The sequence below is a fragment of the Mus caroli genome, unplaced genomic scaffold (assembly GCF_978045245.1).
Source record: "Mus caroli unplaced genomic scaffold, Mus_caroli_1 scaffold_13, whole genome shotgun sequence".
NCBI classification, from domain to species: Eukaryota; Metazoa; Chordata; class Mammalia; order Rodentia; family Muridae; genus Mus; species Mus caroli.
Genome location: NW_028227268.1, coordinates 49,582,915 through 49,603,936, shown reverse-complemented (window position 1 = coordinate 49,603,936; position 21,022 = coordinate 49,582,915). Strand labels below are relative to the sequence as shown.

Below are 21,022 nucleotides of genomic sequence, written 5' to 3'. Positions count from 1 at the left end.
CTTTTGGTAATTCTATGATGTCTTTTTTTTTTTTTAAAGTTGTCTAAATACCAAATGAAAAGCAGCTGTCAGTAATATTCAAGTCTCTTAAATACCTGAAATATTTTGCAACATAATATATACAAAAATGACATAGAAGCATATATTACATATATTTTAACCACATTGTATGAGGTATACAGACATGATCTCATTTACTGGCATCAAAGACTTTCTTCTGGAATGTGTTGTTCTAAAGTGGGGGGGGGGTGTCTTAGTAGGGGAACTAATCCAGGGTAAGATGATTACATAGCTTTGGAGAAATAACCCTGAACCAAATCTTACTTGATTTCAAACTCAATCACTCAGAAAGCCAAGAATGTTAAAGTACAGGAAATATTATATATTTACACACACACACACACACACACACACACATGAAACCATACTAAGCTGTTTCCTAAGGACACAATAAAGCAATCATTTATCATAAGGGTAGGTTTATATATAATTTTCCCCCACAGATGTCTGCTTACTTTATTTACAAATTCACTTTATGAGTTATAAAGGGCAGACATTTCTTGCCAGGGATAAAGGAAGGAAGCACTCAGGCCAATTAAGTTTCCACAGTTACATAAAAGGAGGCTAGGCCCAGGAGCCATGTTTATCATTAAGGCCAGTGTTCTCTACAGGACAACAGGGTGACTCTGTTATTTTTGGATTCCTCTGAACTTCTAATTTTGCTCTTTCAGAGCTCACATAAACAGCCAGCACAGTGTAGAATCACAAGACACACAAAGCAAATACATGGTGAAAATTCAAAATGTTTCATAGTATTTAATAAGCCATTGCCTCAATCCCTTTTGTTTTTAAAGAGATTATAATGCATAAATAAAACAAAGTCAAGTATGCTTACACTTTGAAATTACTGCTGTAATCTAAGACAAAGCCCTTGTAGTTTTTGGTTTTCTTTCTGCCTCAGCATGCACTGAACACTTCACAATGATAAAAACAGGCAAATGTAGAGAGGACAGTTCTCCTGCTCTCATGGTTTTACTGAACTCTGGTGAATTATTACCACCCTGCCCTACGTATTTTATTCCTTTCCTGCTGACCTGTGGTTTGCTCTGTCCTTTGCCCTAGTCTCTCTGGAAACGCTGCTTCAGTAATTTACTCGTGGCAGGCACCAATGACTCAAACTTTGAGGCTTGTTTTATGGAATTTTAACAGGTCAGCCTTTTGAAGTACACTTCCACATTTCTCAAGTTTCTGCGATGAGTCCAAGTGAGTAACTCCCTGGGAAGTTAATGACCAGCCGCAGCTCGCATACTTACCTTGTTACTGTGTACAGTTTGTCTCCTGCAGGAAGCTTTCCTTGAAAACGAAAGCTTTTGATTAGAACTGGGGCAACAGAGGCATTCACTCTCTTATACCAAGTTAACTTCCAAGAGTTTTAACTCCTGGTTTCCCAAAGCACCAACTCTCTTTCCCAAAGCACCTGGCAAAGTCTTTCTACTCTTAGTTCATTTTTTGAGAGTTCAAAGAATTGATAGCATATTGAATAAAATCATTCCTAATTATCATCTATTGATTAAAACACTTTTTAAAAAGTGTTACTTTGAGGGTTTTATTTGTTGTTATTGTTTTGACAGGGTCTTGCCACATAGCTTAAGCTGGCTTCAAACTCCTTATGTAGTTCAGACTGGCCTTGAACCTCCTATAAGCCTCCTGAGTTTTGAGATTACTATTTTTTTTAAAATATGATCATGAAGTTTAAAACAAAGGCATAGTAAAATTTGACTTCACAGTATGGGGCTATCCAATGAGTCAATGCCAGAAATTTTGTTTGAGGTATAAAGCTGAGGCTGTTTCTGAAACAGCATGTCAGGAGATATTCTAGTTTGCTTTCTGTTGCTGTGATAGAGTAGCACTCTGGCCAAAAGCAACTTAATCCATCCTTGTGGAAAGTCAGGACAGGAATTTATGTGGGAACATGCAAAGCCCATGGAGAAACCTGCTAAATTCACTTTCTGCCTCTGCTCAGCTAGCGTTCTTATGTAGCCCAGATCCACCCACCTAGGGAGGGTTGGTACCATTCACAGTGGGCTGGGACCTCCCACATCAATACATTTATTCTCAGACATGGCTACAGGTCAATTAGATCTGGGCAGTTCCTCAACTGAGGCTCCCTCAGAAGATTCTCAGCTGTGTCAGGCTGACAGCTAAAAGTAGCTAGGACAGATGATAAAAATGATTCCCTGCTCTATAGATAATGTGGAGTCAGGCAATCATTACAGCTCTAACTCTATCCTTTCTCTGTGGCTCTATTGCTGTCATCCATCTTAAGCGACAGTCTGGGTGGAGATGAACGATAACCAGAACAGAGCCAGGTAGAGTATATGAGTTCATAGACTTCTAGCAAAGATTCCATATGGCACATGTCTACATTCTTTACAGATGCAGTTCAGGTTATCCCTCTCACGAGAGTTAAAGCTGGGATACTCTGTATTTCTTTTCTTTTCTTTTCTTTCCTTCCTTCCTTCCTTTCTTTCTGTCCTTCCTTTCTTTCTGTCCTTTCTTTCTTTCTGTCCTTTCTGTCCTTTCTTTCTTTCTGTCCTTTCTTTCTTTCTTTTCTTTCTTTCTTTCTTTCTTTCTTTCTTTCTTTCTTTCTTTCTTTCTTTCGTCCTTTCTTTCTTTCTTTCTTTCTTTCTTTCTTTCTTTCTTTCTTTCTTTCTTTCTTTCTTTCTTTCTTTCGTCCTTTCTTTCTTTCTTTCTTTCGTCCTTTCTTTCTTTCTTTCTTTCTTTCTTTCTTTCTTTCTTTCTTTCTTTCCTTTCTCTCTCTCTCTCTTTCTCTCTTTTTCTTTTTAGTGCTAGGGATATAATCAAGGGTTTCAAATAGTCTAGGCAATCTCTCTACCATTGAGTCATAACCTATCCCTTGCCCGTTTTTTTTTTTTTTTTTTTTTTTTTTTTTTTTTTTTTTTTTTTTTTTTTTTCGAGACAGGGTTTCTCTGTGTAGCCCTGGCTGTCCTGGAACTCACTTTGTAGACCAGGCTGGTCTCGAACTCAGAAATCCACCTGTCTCTGCCTCCCAAGTGCTCAGATTAAAGGCGTGCGCCACCACTGCCCGGCCATCCCTTGCCCTTTTAAGGAGAAATTATTAATTTTGGGGGGATTATGTATTGTACACATGCTTATGCACGCATGTATCAAGCCAAATTACACTTCCTTGAGATTCCTTATGCTCATGCTTTAGGTAAGCACAAATAAGTCTTTTTCCAGACATTTTGCTGAAGCCTTTTTCCATATTGAAAATGATCCTATCAAAAGTTTATTCCTTATCTTGTCATCTAGTCCACTACCACTCTTATTGACAAAGAAAGTAACACATTTTTATACTCTTCTAGGCATTTACTAATAAACATCTCTCCACAGCAGCCCTTTCTACTTCCCTTCAGTTATGTTGGATAGCCAGAAGACAGGGAAATAAGAGGACATGGTCTTTGAGCAAAGATATCTATTCTAAGTAGCTATACTGTAACTAGTAGATATCTATTCTAACTAACTAGTCTATACCCCCAAAATGGCAGCCACCGCTGGAAGCAGGAATTAACTTTTATTGAGCACACAGTATGTGCTGGAACCATTTAATATCTCTTTTAATATTTTAAGGCAATTAAGTGAATATTGTTATTGCTATTTTATCAAGGAAGGAAATGTAGACATCACATGCTCAAAGTCACAGAGCCAAGAACTCCCCATGTTTTGCAGGCAGGCTTCTGTGACAGAAGCTCCTCTTGACAGGAGGCTGTCTCTGTGAATCTAACAACAGTGTTACAAATGAATGCTTTGTAAGAATTCAGCAACTGGGAATTACAAATGAGACTTTTTGAAATTATTCCAAAAAATGGCTTCTACCCATATGTGAAAGGCTGAAGAAAAATCAAGAAAAGCTACCAACTTAATGAGTTTGTTCACATCTCCAATTGTTCCTTATTAGGAAGGAGCTCAGATTCTCATACCACCCTGCTTCCTTTGTAGACCTCTGTGGCCCACGTGCTTGTTTGCTCTCCTTAACAATGGCAGCACCAGTCCTGCCTGCCTGCTCTCTACTTTGGATTGGGAGTCATTTTAAAACTGGTCTCAGTTCCCCCACAGGTCTCCTGCCTGACCCATGGCAGACGTGTGGTCACATTAGGCAAGACATACCTTGTTTTGCTGCCTTGGGAATGATTCTCTTTAGACACAGTCTAGGATGTCAGCAGCATCTTAGAAAACTTCTATTGTCTAGGAAATGGGCAAAGAGGAAGGGAAAGGGAGGCCATGATTTTCTGATGCCACAGGGGTGTAGCAAGGCTGGGCTGGGGATCGCCTTCTGTCTCATCCATAACCAGAACGGGTTTCTGTCTGTGGACAAAACAGCTAAAGAGGTAGAGCCATGCCCGAGCCGACTTTGTACCTCACAAGCAACAAAGCAAAGCGCATCGCTTTTGCCTTTACGGGCAGAAAAAAGCAAGTTGGTCCCGTTCCTTTAACTCTCGCGAGGTCTTGCCCCCTCCCGCTCTCCCCCTCCCACCCCTGCCCCGCGCTTGCGTGGTTAGTAGCGCAGGTGCTCCAGGGCGCCTGCGCACTGAGCTTCAGGATTGGTGAGCCTGCGCAAAGCCTCCCGCGGGTTTTCAGAGGCGGGAAGTTCCGCGTGGCTGCCTGCTGACGGAGGCGAGGTTAACTTGAGGGCTCTCTTTGTACATGGTGTTGGCCGGGGATTCATGGAGGGAAACACCGTTTGTTGACCTAAAACGGCCCCCATGAGTGGTTGTGTCAGGCGGGAGGGGGGTGTTGGAAGGGAAGACGAATTCTGACTGGAAAATCGCTCTCGTCCTTTAAGGAGGCCTCAAAGAGGCCCTGTCTGGCCTCAGCTTGAGGCCATGGTGACCTTAGGGCAGGCTTGGCAGTGAGTTGGGTAGTTACCTCTCTCTCTGACCCCAAACCTGCCCCGCCACCCCACCTCCACCATCCCTGCTCCCACAGCCCCTGCCACCCCGGTCACCCCAGTCCCGCCAACTCCGCCTCCGCCACTCTGCCTCTGCCACCCCTACTTCCACCATTCCTGTCATCCCGACCACCCTGCTCCTGCCACTCCAGTCACCCCATTCCCATCAGCCCACCCCTGGTCCAGCTGAAGCCGGTTCTCTTGGAAGCTGGGCTCAGGGCAGCAGAGTTTACTGGCCCAGGAAGACGATAGTGCACTTCCATGTATTTGTGAGCGAGGCATAGTGGCCTGCCTCTGCAGTCCCAGCACTTGGGTGGTAGAGATGGGAGGATCAGAAGTTTGAGGCAAGTCTGGCTCGTATGAATTCTATCTCACATGCCATAGTTTTAGGATATTTAAGGTATTAAGCTTCTGTAAGTCCTCTTAGGCTTAGGATGAGCTAGTGTTTCAGTGTCACTTTTGCGAATGATATTTGGACGCTAATGTTTACCTCTTTGATTGCACTGTTACCTGTGGGCACATCAGTCTGGCTCACTGGGCTGTGGATTTGCAGTAGAAATTATTTGGGTTTGTGTCTGGCCTTTTTTTTTTTTTATGGGCAAACATTTGTTGAATTAAATAAATTATAATAAGATATAAATATATTAGGAAGCTCAAATCAGAAAAAAATACAATGGAAAAATATTTTGTTTGTTTCTGTAAGTTTCCCAGTGTTGTAACTTCTTTCCCTTATAGCTTTGGTTCAGAATTCCCATCATGGGTCCTGAATTCTGAAATAAATTGCTTAGACTGTGTGGAAATTCTCTATATATTTAGAAAACAAGATTATATCCAACCATGTCATAATTTGTTTGAACGTAACTGGGAAAATGGGACCTGTTTTAAATTTTTATTCACAAAACAGTTCCTGAGGTGATAACATTTGACAATTTTTATCCATAGTGTCCATAATTAATTGATTGAAATGTTGATCTTGTTGATGAATATGAGTTACATGTTTCTTCCTTCTAAGGTTTAGTTAACTTCATCCTGTAAATGTCAAGTGCTGAATACAAAAAGCTTTGACACAGAAGAAAATGAAGAGAAACCTAAATGAAAGTTCAGCCCGAAGTACAGCAGGTATTGAACAGCATCTAATTGTTTTTGGTATTTTTCATATCGTACATAAAACATGTATAATTTATAGGGACATTTGGGAAGGAAGGTTTAAAGAGATTAGACATTTCGTCTAGCCTCTTTTTATAGTCAAAAGAGGCAAAGTAAGCTTTCAAGGCAAAGTAGTTAGCAGTAGAGTTGAGAGTAAAATTAAATGTACTGAGATTTACTCTGGTGCTTTTTCTTCAAAACTTAAGGGATTGATTTATGGTTGTAAGCAGGAAAGAAAGAAATACATTTGTGGTTTTTTGATTGACTTGTTAAAATGTTTTCTTTTTTTTTTAAAGTATAACTTTAAAAAAGTGGTTATTTTATTTATTTACATTTCAGATGTTGCCTCCCTGCTCAGTCTCCCCTCTGCAAACCTCCTATCCCATCCCCCTCCCTTTTGCCTGTAAGAAGGTGCTCCCACACCCACTCCTAGCAGCATTTTTTTCTTTTCAAGACAGGGTTTCTCTGTGTAGCCTTAGCTGTCCTGGAACTCCCCTAGAAACCAGGCTAGCCTTGAACACACAGAAATCCACTTACCTTTGCCTCCTGAGTGCTGGGATTAAAGGTCTGAGCCACCAACAACCAAGCTGTTTTATAATATTTTGTATTGTTTGTAATTTCCCAAGTATGAGGTGACATGAGGATAGATGTCAAGAATGACAAGAGGCAGGGAAATGATTATGATGTACAATGAAGTATACAATGATATATAATGATAATTTATGATGAGATACCATATTCTAGACCTTTAGTCACAAGTATTATTTAATCTTTACCACCACCTCTGTTTTCTAAGATAAGGCACCAAGACACAAAGACCTTAACTAAGTAACCTATTGAGTGGTAGAAATAGGACTCGAACCTAGAAATTTGATTTTAGAGTCCACATTCTTAATCATTATGTTATGCTTCTTTGGTCAAAGAGTTTAAGGAAACGGTTCATATTTAACTTTGAAGTTTTATTTCCAATTCTCGTTGAAGGCACAGTTAAAACCCAGGCATCCTGTTTCAAGAACCTACGTGATAATAGGTTTTCATTAGAGATCTTCCTGAGTTAGTGTTCTCCAGTGAGAATGGTGCAGCAGACAGAGGTAGAGTTAAGAGTTCCTGAACTGAGATTTAGAAACTTGCCTCCTATCTCTGTGTTTCTAGTTATTGCTTTGAAGACCTCTTTGATCCTGAATTCTCTTGTAGCTTTTAAAGTTCCTTTATTGTTTTGACTGAAGGACCTGCTTTTGCCATGTGGAGGAAGTGGTGATGGTTTTACTTTTACTTGGATTAGGTATTGTCATTCTCTTAAGAGAGTGGTTTTCAAACTATGGGTCGAGACCCCTTTGGGGGTCACATATTAGACATCTTGCATGTCAGGTACTTGCATTACAATTAATAAAGTAGCAAATTGCAGTTATGAAACATCTATGAAATAACATTATAGTTAGGGATCACCATAGCCTGAGGAACTATATTAAATGCTCACAACATTAGAAGGGTGGAGAACTACTGCCTTAAGACATTTAAAAATGATCCATAGAAAAATCACTATAGATACCTGGGGTGCTTATTGAAAGTATAATTTTGGGTTCCAGAGTAAATAATTGAAATAAAAATTTCAACATTGGAGATTGCGACCTTGGAACCTACACCTTAATCAGAATTTCAGGATAAATCTTAGTCAAACTAAAGTTTGGTAACTATGGTCTGAGAGGCTGGTGGTCTAAAATATGATTAGATTTTTGGAAAGCATGGTTTTTTTCTTAGCTTTGATATATTTTATAGGCACTCTGCAGCTAAGGAAATAGACAAACAGAAGAGGGAAATTCAGGAAATAAAAGATAGATTTGGGAAAGGTTTGGGAATAAAAACAGAGACAGGAGAAGAAAGGACTTTAGAGACAGTGGTAAGCTATGCGGGCTTCTAAAAGATTGCAAAAATTATTTCAAGTGCATAGAAATATATCTGTAGTGTATTAGCATATAGAAGTAGATAGTAAACTGTACATCATTACATATTATTAATGGAAATTATTCTAGACGTATACATCTTATTTACCTATTTAATACTAATTTATTGGTATATTCTATGTAGGCTGTTTGCCTGTACCATTGTTCAATCAGAAAAAGAGAAACAGACAGCCATTAACTTCTAATCCACTTCAGAATGATCCAGGTGTCAGTACTGTTTCTGACAGTTACGGTTCCCCTTCTTTTCCAACAGGTAAGAAAATGAATAAGTAAAAATTTCAATAGATAAGAACTAGAAAGTAGAAAATTACTGGGTCTCTCACTGCAGAATGTCCCTGCTGCTTTTCACTGCCCAGATATAGAGATTACTTGGCTCCTCCTGAGCATTCCAGCACAGGAGTTTTGAGTTGCCTAGTATACGAGGATGGCTTAGCATTTAAATGGAGTCTATCTTTATGTTTGGAGCCTTTGTTCTAATAAAGTAGGAATCTACATTGCAAAGACTATTTTTCTTTCTCAGAACATAGAATACTGTGATATATATTTTTTAGGAAAGGATGGAAGGGTTAGAGTTACCTCAGAAACAGGAAAAAGTGTATATAGAGTTTTTAAAAAATGGAAAAAAGTAGATGGTAGAAAAAGAATAAGCCCAGCAATTTCTGGTGCTTGGTTATAGTCATGGCTTTCCTTTTGCCTGTCTTTTCTCTGTTGTCTCCTTCAGTATTTTCTGGGATCTGAAAATTCTTAAGTTGAAACTTAACCATTGTGAGGAGTCCACCCCTACGAAAGGACTAGTGGCCTTATAAAGGAAAGATGAAGTATGCTGCTTCTGTCATGTGAGGACACTAAGAAGCTACCTTATAGCTTAAAGCAGCACATTATGATAGTTGCCATTGCTGGGAGTTTACATACTCTATCTCTACTTCTCAGAGACTGACTGTTGTAACTCTTTGTAAAACTTAATGAAGTTTTAGAGTCAGGAAGCTTCTAATATGTGTTACATTTTAAGTGAGACCACTAAAATCTTGTCATCTGGGAACCAAATAGCTATAGTGGTGAGTGCTGGGAGACTTTACTTTTCTTATTTATTTATTTGTGTGTGCATGTGTGTTCTAGAGATGAGACTCAGGTCACTAAGCTTGATGGCAAGGCTTCCCTGCTAAGCCATCTTGCTCACTGGCTCAATGTTCACTGTCTTTTTACTTCCTTCTGGGAGAAATCACCAATAGGGAGATATTCTGAAATATATTTGGCACATTCTGGTTATGTATATTTAAATTTTAGAAACAAATTTTAAAATTATTAATGGAATCATATGAATAAAATATTAAATAATTTTATGTCTAGTAATACTCATATTTAAATTTTTTTCAGTGTGCTTTCATAGACTTTGATGCATTTATTTTTTCTTCCATACTAGTAATTTAAAGTATAAAGGTAACATATAATGTTTCCATTTTTAAAATTTTAATTTTATTATTATTGTGTGTGTATGAATACAGTTGTATGCATACCATGATATATATATATATATATATATATATATATATATATATGTGTGTGTGTGTGTGTGTGTGTGTGTGTGTATGTATATATATATATGTGTGTGTGTGTGTGTGTAGGTCAGAGAACCAATTTTGGGAGTCAGTTCTCTCTTTATAATGTGAGATTCTGGTATTAAACTTAGCATATTAGGCTTGCATGGCAGTGCTGTTACCCACAGAGTCATCTGTGACCCTTATTCCTATTTTATGTATAAAAAATAGAAATTCACATGGACATGCACAAGTTAACATTAACCATCACTTAAAATCTTTCTCATCATTTAAAATGATTTATAAGTAGCATGAATACTGATCTTGAAAAATTACAAGTGTGAGCCATCTCATGAGGAAATGTGAATTTTTGTCTTGGCCTATTAGTCTAGAATACAGTCAACATTTATAAAAAGAGAATATGGGAAAAGAGAGGTGGCTCAATGGTTAAGAGGGCTCACTAGTCTTTCAAAGGACCTGAGTTTGGTTCCCAACAGCCATGTCAGGTGTCTTAGAACTACTTTACACCTCCAGGACATCCTGTGGCCTCCATGAGCATCTATACTCATGTGCACTATGCCCCCCATATGCAAATAATTAAAACATAAAAATAGAAATTAAGGATATAAGGGAGTAACTAGAACAGAGTAGAAAATGTATATGGAAGTATATACCGTACATAGTAAGAGTTAGATTTCATGTTAATTTTTTTTTTATCTTACTCTGACTCTGTCTCTCTGTTAGTTCCACAGAGTTTACCAGTTATAATGCATTTCTTGATGTGGGTGGCATAAAATTTAAGAAACATTGGATTCAACTAAATTTATGTTGCCAATTACAAGGCACTATGTTAGGATCAGTTGTGGAAAAGACAGATTAAACTATCTTTGCTTAAATACAGTGGGTAAGAAAGACATCTATAAAATTAGGCAGGCTGTGACAAATTCTTCAATCAAGTGCTACTAAAGACTGTGCCTATTTCTTCAACTTGTCAGAACTACCAAAGTAAATAAATATAAGGAATTTTTTGAAAATAAAATCTTATTTTTATGTGTTTTTATACTTCTGAGATTGGACGTGGGAAGCTGTGAATCCAGAGGTGGCTTCTTTAAAGAAAACAGTGAATACAGGGTATGTGAAAAAAATATGAACCAATGCATGCGTGTCTGTTACTTACTGGTGTTACTTTCTGTATACATTTACATTTATCAATTTGAAAACAAATTGTGTTTAACAAGAATTTTCTTTGAAAGGCAAATACCAGCTTCTGCTTCTTATCCCCCGAGAAGTCAAGATTCTGTGTCTAAATCTATTCAATCAAATGCTGAAAGAAGCCAAAGTGCCTGGGGGTGAGTCTCCATATGTTTTCTCTTTCTCTTCTTTCCTTTAAAATTTTTTTCTTTCTTATATGTACATTTAGGAAATTTCTACATTACTAACAAACTAATACTTGAATATAATCTATGTATACCTTCCTGTATACTTTAAATTACACAATGTAATACAATGTAAATGTTATATAGTTTGTGTACTTAAGAAATAATGACAAAGTATATGTTTGGTACAGTTGTAATTTTTTTTCTAAATATTTTTGATCTGTAGTTTGCTTTGATCTGTGAAAGTAGAATACATGGAAAGTTTAAACTGACTTAAAATGGGTTTTTATATAGTTTTTTTCGTATATATTTTTGTTTTGGCTATGCCCCTTATCTTCCCTGTATACCTATACTCATTCCTACATAAACCCTTCCTCCCACATCATTCCCCAACTCTACTTTTATATCACTGTGGAGGAATTTTAATACAGCATTATGGCTGCTCAGGCAAGGGATCACATGCAAATATTTAGGTCTGTGTGATCCTGCTCCAGACACACCACACACCTTTAATCCCTCTGGCTGGAATACAGACACACCCTTAGTATACAGCTTTAATTTCAAACAATGTAGGTAAGGTCAGTTTGTAAAAGAATGCAGCCATGTTTGAAAGTGGTGTCTAATTGAGGGGCAGACAAGTGTCAAATCAACGAAAGATTTGACAGAATGAGTCAGATATAGACTACATCCAACTTTCAGGAGAACAGACAGAAAAGAGAAGTGACATAAGAGAAGTGCAGAGTGAGTGAGTCTGGAGGAGAGGCCAGTTCAATGCAATGGACTTCAGTCAGTTCCATTCAGTTCAGCTCAGATCAGTGCAGTGCTGTGCAGTGCCGTGCATTCAGTTCAGATCAGTTCAGTGCAGTTCGGTTTAATGCACTTGAGTTCAGTTGAGTTCATGCAGTTTCCTGGTCAGTGAAGTTTAGTTTGTGGAATTCAGAGGCAGTTTTCTAAGCAGACCAATTCACAGAGAAGCTGAGAGAAGTCAGTTTGAATAGTCATCTTGGAGAGGAGTTTTGAGCCAGAAAAGCTGAGTTGAACCAGTCAACCAGAGTTCTAGAAAGGGTAAGCTTATTCAGCTGTAAAACTCCAAGTTGTCAATTAAATCAGGTGAATAAAACTTACTTTTACATATTACGTATCTTCTGCTATGTTCCCCTTATGGTACTTCCTCAACATCCCCTTTCTAGCTTCTTAGCCTGTACAGGTACTCTAAATTAAAAAAAAGAAACTTCTAAGAAATTGAAGCTAGGATCCACATATTCTAGAACAAGACATTGGTCTTTATGAGCCTAGATTTCTTCACTTAGCATATTTTAGAATAATATTTAATAATATACTATAATAACAAATAATATATATTTGCTAGTTTTTATTAAGTGTTCTGTGCTTGTTCTACTCAGAGATATAAAAATTACTGTTTTTAGGAAGACATCAGAGTAAATTCTGTTTTTCTTTATTTTCTGGAAATATAACTAACATGACATGCTTTGTAGTGATTCTCAATGATTTCTTTGTAATAAAAAGGATGTGTGAGATGTTACACATAGGAGCATGGAGGACTCAAAGGCAGCTCCCTCATGGAAAACCTTACCCCCAATATGGCTGATGACTCCACAAAAGCTCATCTCTGGAGTTTCCTTTCTGCAACTTTTTTTTTTCCTGCTTATATAACTGTGGGAAGGACCCGGTAGTTTTGAGTTTTCCGAATTTCATTAGCTACCTCAATCTTTTGAGCCTCCTTCTTCCATTAAGGAAAGAATGTTTCAATTCTAAAGAAATAACTATTAATAACTACAATTCTAATATTTTCTTTAATGATGTTTGTGGTATTTATAATTTAAAGATTCATAATTATGATATTTTTTACCCCTTTATTCTTAAATTTATAGTTAATTTGTTAACAGTATTTCTCAAACTATAAACCTTAGGCCCCATAAAACTTAGTCCTTAAGCCGGGCATGGTGGCGCATGCCTTTAATCCCAGCACTCGGGAGGCAGAGGCAGGCGGATTTCTGAGTTCGAGGCCAGCCTGGTCTACAAACTGAGTTCCAGGACAGCCAGGGCTATACAGAGAAACCCTGTCTCGAAAAACCAAAAAAAAAAAAAAAACCAAAAAAAAAAAAAAAAAAAAAAAACCTTAGTCCTTATGCTAATCACTAGATTCTCCCTGTCTTTTCCCCCCCAAACAATGGGTGGGTTGTATTTTTTGCCTTGTAATGCAGGTATTTCTAGGAAAATTACTCATGATTAAGAGTTTGTGAGTTGGACTAATTTCCCCTTCCCATATAACTCTTAACTGGCCTACTTAGAAATTATACTTTTTTTTGGCTTTATTAACACCCCATACTGACAAGCTTTACACATAATGTAGTAAAGAAATGCTATAACATGTTGTTTAGTAGGGCTTGTTAAAGCACAAAACATGCCTTACAGGCAAGCTGTAGCTTTTTAAAAAAAACTTTGTTGAAAATTTCAAGATATATAAAGAATTAAGTAAAAGTCTTCAAAAATATTTCTACTTAGAAACTACTGTTATGTGGAGGCTCAAATATCATAAACATATATTTGTAGCAATGTATACTGAGTTGGGAGACTGGTCTCTGATTTCTGAATTTGCCAGTGACTTGCTGTTTAACTTTGTATGTTTTGTATGTGTTACTACTTCCCCCAAACTCTAGCTCTTCATCTTGAAAGAGAAGTAATAATATATTATATCATTGTGTAATGAGTGATGTGTTTCAAATGTCTTACTACTTTGTAGTTATAAACCACAGATTGTCAGAATAATGAAAAATTTCATCAGTTGTTCCTAAATATGAAGACCCAGAGAAGTATGTTTTTGTTTTATAGCTACAGAGGCAACAACAGAAACACTAGCTTGAGAACTTGGGATTTTCGACCTCAGCATAAAACTGTAAGCCCTGTGGCAAACAGTGAGTTCAGTTCTTGTCCAGTGAATTTGAGAGCTCAACAACAAAAACAGTTCCAAATGCCTGAATTTCCTAACTTACCTGGACATAAAGAAGCTGAAGTACCCCGACAAACATGTTTATCAAAACTGCCTGGCTCTACAATGAAATGCCCAGACAGAGCCAGTGCACTGCAGGCATTTAAACCAAGTTTTCAACAAAATCCATATAAGAAAACAGTGTTGGGAGATATTCCAAGAGAAAATTCTCTGAAGGTAAACATGTAAATATTAATGAATAGCTTATTTACACATTTAATCACATGTAGTAAATATTTAGAAAGATACATACGTGGTATATGTAGGTTAGTATAAATATCCAGCTTCCCATTGGAGCAAAGGAGTGTTGGTTTTTGTTTTTTTTTTTTTTTTTTTTTTTTTTTTGGTTTTTCGAGACAGGGTTTCTCTGTATAGCCCTGGCTGTCCTGGAACTCAGTTTGTAGACCAGGCTGGCCTCGAACTCAGAAATCCGCCTGCCTCTGCCTCCCGAGTGCTGGGACTAAAGGCGTGCGCCACCACGCCCGGCTGAGTGTTGGTTTTTTTGAAATGTCTTAGGTTTTTTTTTTTTTTTTATCATGACTCTAGAATTTCTTACTGGATTCTGGTTCTACTCTTTTAATTATTAAAGTAACAATAGTTTATCCATTGCTTGTAGAAATAATCCATGCTTTTTATTATGTCATTTCCCCCCTCCCCAAAGATATCAGAAATATTGTCCTGCAAAGTGCCACATAACATTTTTGGTTTTATAGATCATTCTGTCTTTGCTGCAGTTATTTTACTACAAGACTGAATTCTGCTGTTGTAACTTGGAAGCAGCCAGAGATAGCACATTAATGAATGAGCATGGCTGTGGTCCAGTAGAAGTTGATAGAAATAGTGGGTTAGGTTAGACTTGGGATGTAGGCCATAGTTTGCTGACTTCTGCTTTATAATCTGGTCCTGTTCTGCCTTTCTTGCCTTCTACATCATATTGAAAAGTGCTGCTCATCTAAAACTCTTCACGCTGGGGTGAATATGGTGAATACTACAGTATATCTCTGCTTTGATTTATAGTCTAGAGAGCATGTACCTTTTACTAAGCTGTATTTCTGATTGTTCTTTGAAATGTTTTCTACACATGTGCAGGTTATCTTCTCTCTCACACCTCACCACAAGACCCAGTGGATTATTGTTCTGTGAATATTTGTGTTCTGGCAGGCTGCATGGTCCTACCTGGTGCCTCACCTTGGGATCCTTGTTTTCTGCCTTCAGCCAACAGGAGTCACTGGGAGGATGTCAATGTGAGGAGAGGTGGAGATTTCCTTTTTTCAATGTCTGTGTCCCTCTATGGGCCTAGTTTTCATGGTCTTAGCAATTTTATTTTTCTCTCACTGCTCTTTCAACTTCTTACAGAGTGCTTAAGTACTCTGGCATTTGTTCTGACCATAATCTGGACATCATTGATTTTAGCAAGAATTTAGGGCAAATTCTGTTTTTCTGGAAATATAGCATATTTTATAGAGATTCTCAATACCATGTTACCTTGTACACAGAATGATATGACACTGTCACCTTAGTAACAATGACTCACTGTGGCAGTCATCTTCAAGGAGGCATATTCAAATCTTGCTTAGGAGGGAGAAGATAGGGAAATTTTGGAAAAAAGTTTCATTAGGTACTCTTTACAACTCTCATTCCCCAAAAGAAAATTGTGCTCTAACCCTTGAAAGTTAGTATTTTTGTTTGCTTTGAGATAGGGTTTCACTGTGTTGCCCTGAACTCACTATATAGACCAGGATGGCCTCAAACTCATAGAGATTCTCCTACCTCTGTATTTCAATTGCTGGGATTAAAGGCTTGTTTTCAGATCTTAAAAAGTCCATAAAGTATGGTGCTGGAGAGATAGTTGGTAGTTAAGAGCACTGGCTATACTTCTGAAGGACTTTGACTTTCTTCCCAGCACCCACACAATGGCTCACAACATTCTGAAAGTCTTGTTCTGTGGGCACAAGGTACCTACATATATAAATATACATACAAAACACTTATACACATAAAAGAAAATAAATCTTTTTTTCTTTAAAATTTATCTTCTTTTATTCTTTAATCCTTTTTTACAGTCCAGACTTTATCCCCTTCCTGGTCTGCCCCCCAACTGCTCCCCATTCCATATTCTCCCCCACCCCAGTCCCCAAGAGGATATCCCTACCTCCACCCTAACCCCATCAGGCCTCCCCACTCCTGAGGGCCTCAAGTCTCTTGAGGGTTAGGTGCATCTTCTTTCACTGAGGCCAGACCAGGCAGTCCTCTGCTAATATGTGTCAGGGGCCTCATATTAGCTGGTGTATGCTGCCTGGATAGTGACTCAGTGTCTGAGAGATCTTGGGGGTCCAGGTCAGTTGAGACTGCTAAAAAAAATACAAAGTACAAAAAATGCAAGAACTTTTCTATTTCAGGACTTTTACATGTGCTAGTCTTTGCCCCCACTTAACTACCCACTTAAAATGATAAACCCTGTCTCTGTCTTTTCATTCTATTATTTTTATGCACAGATGATAACGATTTCTAATGTTTTATTATTCTTATTTACTCATTCGATGAATACTGTTTTAGATTAGAAATGTGAAGATATATCATCATCATCGTCATCATCATTGTTCTTGTTTTTGAGACAGGGTCCCACCATGCAGCACTCACTAGGGTGGTCTGGAACCTGCTATGTAGACCAGGTTGTCTTTGAACTCACAGAAATCCACCTATTTCTGCCTCCTGTATGTGCCACTATGCCTGCTTGTTTGCTCACTGCTGTTTCTTGAGTAGCTTTGGCACAGATTGGATGCCCCAAACGCAATTAAATTTTTTATTAGTGTATATTATGCTGCAAAGTAGAGGGTTTCATTATGAAAATTATATTTGCATCATTCATACTTATTTCCCCTCTCCACCTTTTGTTCCCCTTCTACTTTTATGCTTATTTTTCTTCAGTTTTAAAAAGGTACCGGTTAAGTGAATGAATGAATCAATCTGTTTACAGTGTGCATAGGGATTCTTTTACTTACTGTTTGTAAAGGTGCTGGCATGTAATGCTTATTCAGTGGAGGAGAAAGTTAATGGAGCAAATGAATAGCAATATAAGTAAATCTTTTAACACTTTACTTATTATTGTGTGTATGATGTGGGTAGGGGAAGTATTTGTGGAGGTCAGAGGACAACTTTGTGGAGTTGTTTTTCTCTTTCCATCTTTTCATGAATTCTGGGGATCAAATTCATGTCAGGAGGCTTATATGGCAAGTGCCTTGCCCACTGTGCCATCTCTCTGACTCCGTGATTCTCTTCTTATTTTAAGTATATTCTGGTTTTAACTCTATAATGCAGTGAAATGTAATGATGGGTTTAATTTGGGGATTTAATTGCATTGTAACTTTTAGTGGTTCTTTTTACACATTCTACAGACTTACTTATTTTTTTATTATTGGGTATTTATTTCATTTACATTTCCAATGTTATCTCAAAAGTCCCCCATACCCTCCCACACCCACTCCCCCACCCACCCACCCACTCCCACCTCTTGGCCCTGACGTTCCCCTGTACTAAGGCATATAAAGTCTGCATGACCAATAGCTAGACTTGGCATAGATCAAAGAGTATAATGAGTAAAGTGAAACACTTTTCTAATGCTATGCTTTTTTTCCTGAAAGGAAGGTACCTTGCATCAGTTAAAGGAAAAAGATAATTCTTTAAGAATTATTTCTGCAGTTATTGAAAGTATGAAGTATTGGCGAGCACATGTGCAGAAAACTGTACTTCTTTTTGAAATATTGGGTAGGTATAATATTTTAAGAATACTTCAATAATACTTACTATTTTGGAATTTTTTTCAGTTTTTCGAGACAGGGTTTCTCTATATAGTCCTGGCTGTCCTGGAATTCACTTTGTAGACCGGGCAGGGCTCGAACTCAGAAATCCTCCTGCCTCTGCCTCCCAAGTGCTGGGATTAAAGGCATACACCACCACTGCCCGGCTTTATTTTGGATATTTTTAATGCCATTAGGAATACCTAGGATATCATGAAGAAAATACAAATTGGAAAAAGGAGATTATGTATATTAGGGGAAATTTAGGTTGTCTTCAAAATAACAGATGTCTACTCTCAGTACTCAGGAGATGGTTATTAAATGGATGAATAACACCATTTGATAAAATTCATGGAGTTAAATGTGAATTAGGACTTAAATTTTATAGATGAAGAAACAGCTTTAAGAGATGAACATTTTGTACATGAATATATTTCATTTTAGAAAATAAAACAAATAAAGTTTAAACAATGTCATAAGATAGTATTAAGCTGAAGACCTGACAGTAGAATTCTAATTCAATGTTGTTTTCATTAAACTATGATACTTATTTGTTGTTATAGTGCATTTTATTGTTGTTATGGCTCTAAAATTCATGCAGTCTACAGAACACACAATATTCCTCTGTAAAACACCACTGTATAAGTAAAACTGGAAGAGATGTTATGGGATGACATTTAAATAACCAAATTCTTTGTTAAATTTTATTTATGTTTATCTATATTCCTTTCCCCACTTTAATGTTGATTAGCTGTCCTGGATTCAGCTGTCACACCTGGCCCACATTATTCAAAGACTTTTCTTATGAGAGATGGGAAAAATATTCTTCCATGTGTATTTTATGAAATTGTGAGTATTTTAACATGTTAATTTTCAGTGCCTATGCTAACAAAAGATGAAACTATAGACCATAGTCCTATTGCAGTAGAAATTCTGTTAGCAAAAAGAGTACATAATTCATGAGCCGTTATTAGGAGGATTCTTTTTTTTTCTTTTTATTAGATATTTTCTTTATTTACATTTCAAATGTTATCCCCTTTCCTAGTTTCCCCTCCGAAAATCCCCTATCCTCTCCCCACCAACCCCTGCTCCTCAACCCACCAACTCCCTATTCCTGATCCTGGCATTCCCCTATACTGGGGCATAGAGCTTTCACAGGACCAAGGGCCTCTCCTCCCATTGATAACCGACTAGGCCATCCTCTGCTACATATACAGCTAGAGCCACAAGTTCCACCATGTGTTTTCTTTGATTGGTACTTTAGTTCCAAGGAGCTCTGGGGGTACTGGTTAGTTCATATTGATGTTCCTCCTATGAGGCTTCAGACACCTTCAGCTCCTTGGGTACTTTCTCTAGCTCCTTCATTAGGGACCTTGTGCTCCATCCAATGGATGACTGTGAGCATCAACTTCTGTATTTGCCAGGCACTGGCAGAGCCTCACAGGAGATAGCTATATCAGGCTTCTGCTAGCAGGCTCTTGTTGGCATCTGCTTAGTGTCAGGGTTTGGTGGTTGTTTATGGGATGGATTCCCAAGTTGGGCAGACTCTGGATGGTTGTTCCTTCAGTCTCTGCTCTGAACTTTGTCTCTGTAACTCCTTCCATGGGGAGGATTCTTAAATGTTCCATGAAGCAACTTCTTGCTAGTTCATTAGACACCCTATCCAGGACAGGGCCATCCCTCTGTGACAGGTTACCTGTGCATGCCTGATGATTTTGTAAGTAACAGAGATAATGATATTGTAATACCATTCAGGGTGATTCATTGATCATATTTGACCAATATGATCATCAACTTAATTGATCTTATTATGTTAAACATCAAGCTTTAGATGATGCAATAACTAATTTTTGACTTTTATTTTTGAAAAACAGGATCGTGAACTTCCAAGACTGATTAGAGGCCGAGTTCACAGATGTGTTGGACACTACGACCCAGACAAGAACATTTTCAAGTGTGTTTCTGTCAGACCAGCATCTGCTTCTGAACAAAAGACTTTCCAAGCATTTGTTACAATTGCAGATGCTGAGATGAAGTATCATACTAAAGTAATGAATGAAATGTAAATAGTGACAAAGGGAATTACACAGTATGAGCAGGAGCATTTGCTGTCATTACTTTACCACTTGCATGGTTTTATCACTCTTGTTTTTGTATTTCAGTTCTTTTTATAAAAGTAAAACTTTTCTTATATTTTTGACCAAAACAACATAGCTAGGTTTTTTTAATTTTGAAATTTTATTGAGCTATGCTGGATAAACCACCATTTAAATTGTATAATTTAAGTTTCTAGTATGCTTACCAAGTTATGCAACCATTACCATTATCTAGATGCAAACAATGTCATCACTCCAGAAGAATGCACATCCACCAACAATTACTTTCTATTCTCTTTTACCTCTCAGAACCACAATTTTCTTTTGTGTAGCTATGGATTATTTTGTTGTTCTGTGCATTTCAGAGTAGAGCTAATCTTGGTAAATGCGAAACGTTTTTTTTTTTTTTCTAAGAAGATAAATTTCTGTATTTGCCAGGCACTGGCATAGCCTCATGAGAGATAGCTATATCAGGGTTCTGTTAGCAAAATCTTGCGGGAGTGGGTGGGTTAGGGAGCAGGGCAGGGGGAGGGTATAGGGGAACTTGGGGATAGCATTTGAAATGTAAATGTAGAAAATATCTAATAAAAAGAAATGAAAAAAAAAAGGTAAATTTCTTGAAATAAAAATTTTGAGTTTACACTTAAAGGTGTTTAGAGAAATTTGTATAGATGCTGTATTTTCCTTTCTATCCACATTTTTTGGTAGAAAGCTGATATATTTTACAAAAATAATTTTTCATTTTTCTTCGAACAAGTTTATTATTATAGTGAAGGAGGCATGCTAGGGAGTCAAAATTGAGTAGGGTTAGTTGTGAAACTTACCAGTAGTGGTTAATTGATGGGCCACCAAGTTTTCCCATATAACAATATGTAGGGGAAGTCTTTGAATCAAGCTTTTGGGCTGCTAGCAGGATTTACTATATAAGTACCACATCTTACTTGAATTCCTCTCTTCATGTTCTATCTTTGAGACCATGTCTGTAAATACACATTAGAATCTTTCCATGCATGTAAAAGGAACTCTAAAACTGATTCACACTCCACACTTCATTGGCTGTTGATCAGTCTTTACTTTAGAGCTACTATGTAGGCTGATTAAGACACGTGTTAAGCAGCATTCACAGACCTTA

The 21,022-nt window shown here is 37.5% G+C and overlaps 1 protein-coding gene across 2 annotated transcripts; it reads left to right on the top strand.

Moving 5' to 3' along the window:
* The first annotated feature begins 1,122 nt into the window (after positions 1–1,122).
* On the top strand, positions 1,123–20,530 carry Spata22 (spermatogenesis associated 22). Of its 2 annotated transcripts, none has more exons than XM_021177670.3 (9): positions 1,123–1,263; positions 5,982–6,088; positions 8,201–8,329; positions 10,682–10,742; positions 10,865–10,960; positions 13,841–14,174; positions 17,639–17,762; positions 18,546–18,643; positions 19,669–20,530. In XM_021177670.3, exons 2-9 carry the CDS (start codon positions 6,046–6,048, stop codon positions 19,858–19,860), a joined length of 1,077 nt encoding a protein of 358 aa, XP_021033329.1. In that variant the 5' UTR covers positions 1,123–1,263; positions 5,982–6,045; the 3' UTR covers positions 19,861–20,530. The 2 variants fall into 2 exon arrangements, with proteins under 2 accessions (XP_021033329.1, XP_021033328.1); XM_021177669.3 differs by lacking the exon at positions 1,123–1,263 and adding an exon at positions 4,669–4,700.
* The last annotated feature ends 492 nt before the right edge of the window (positions 20,531–21,022 follow it).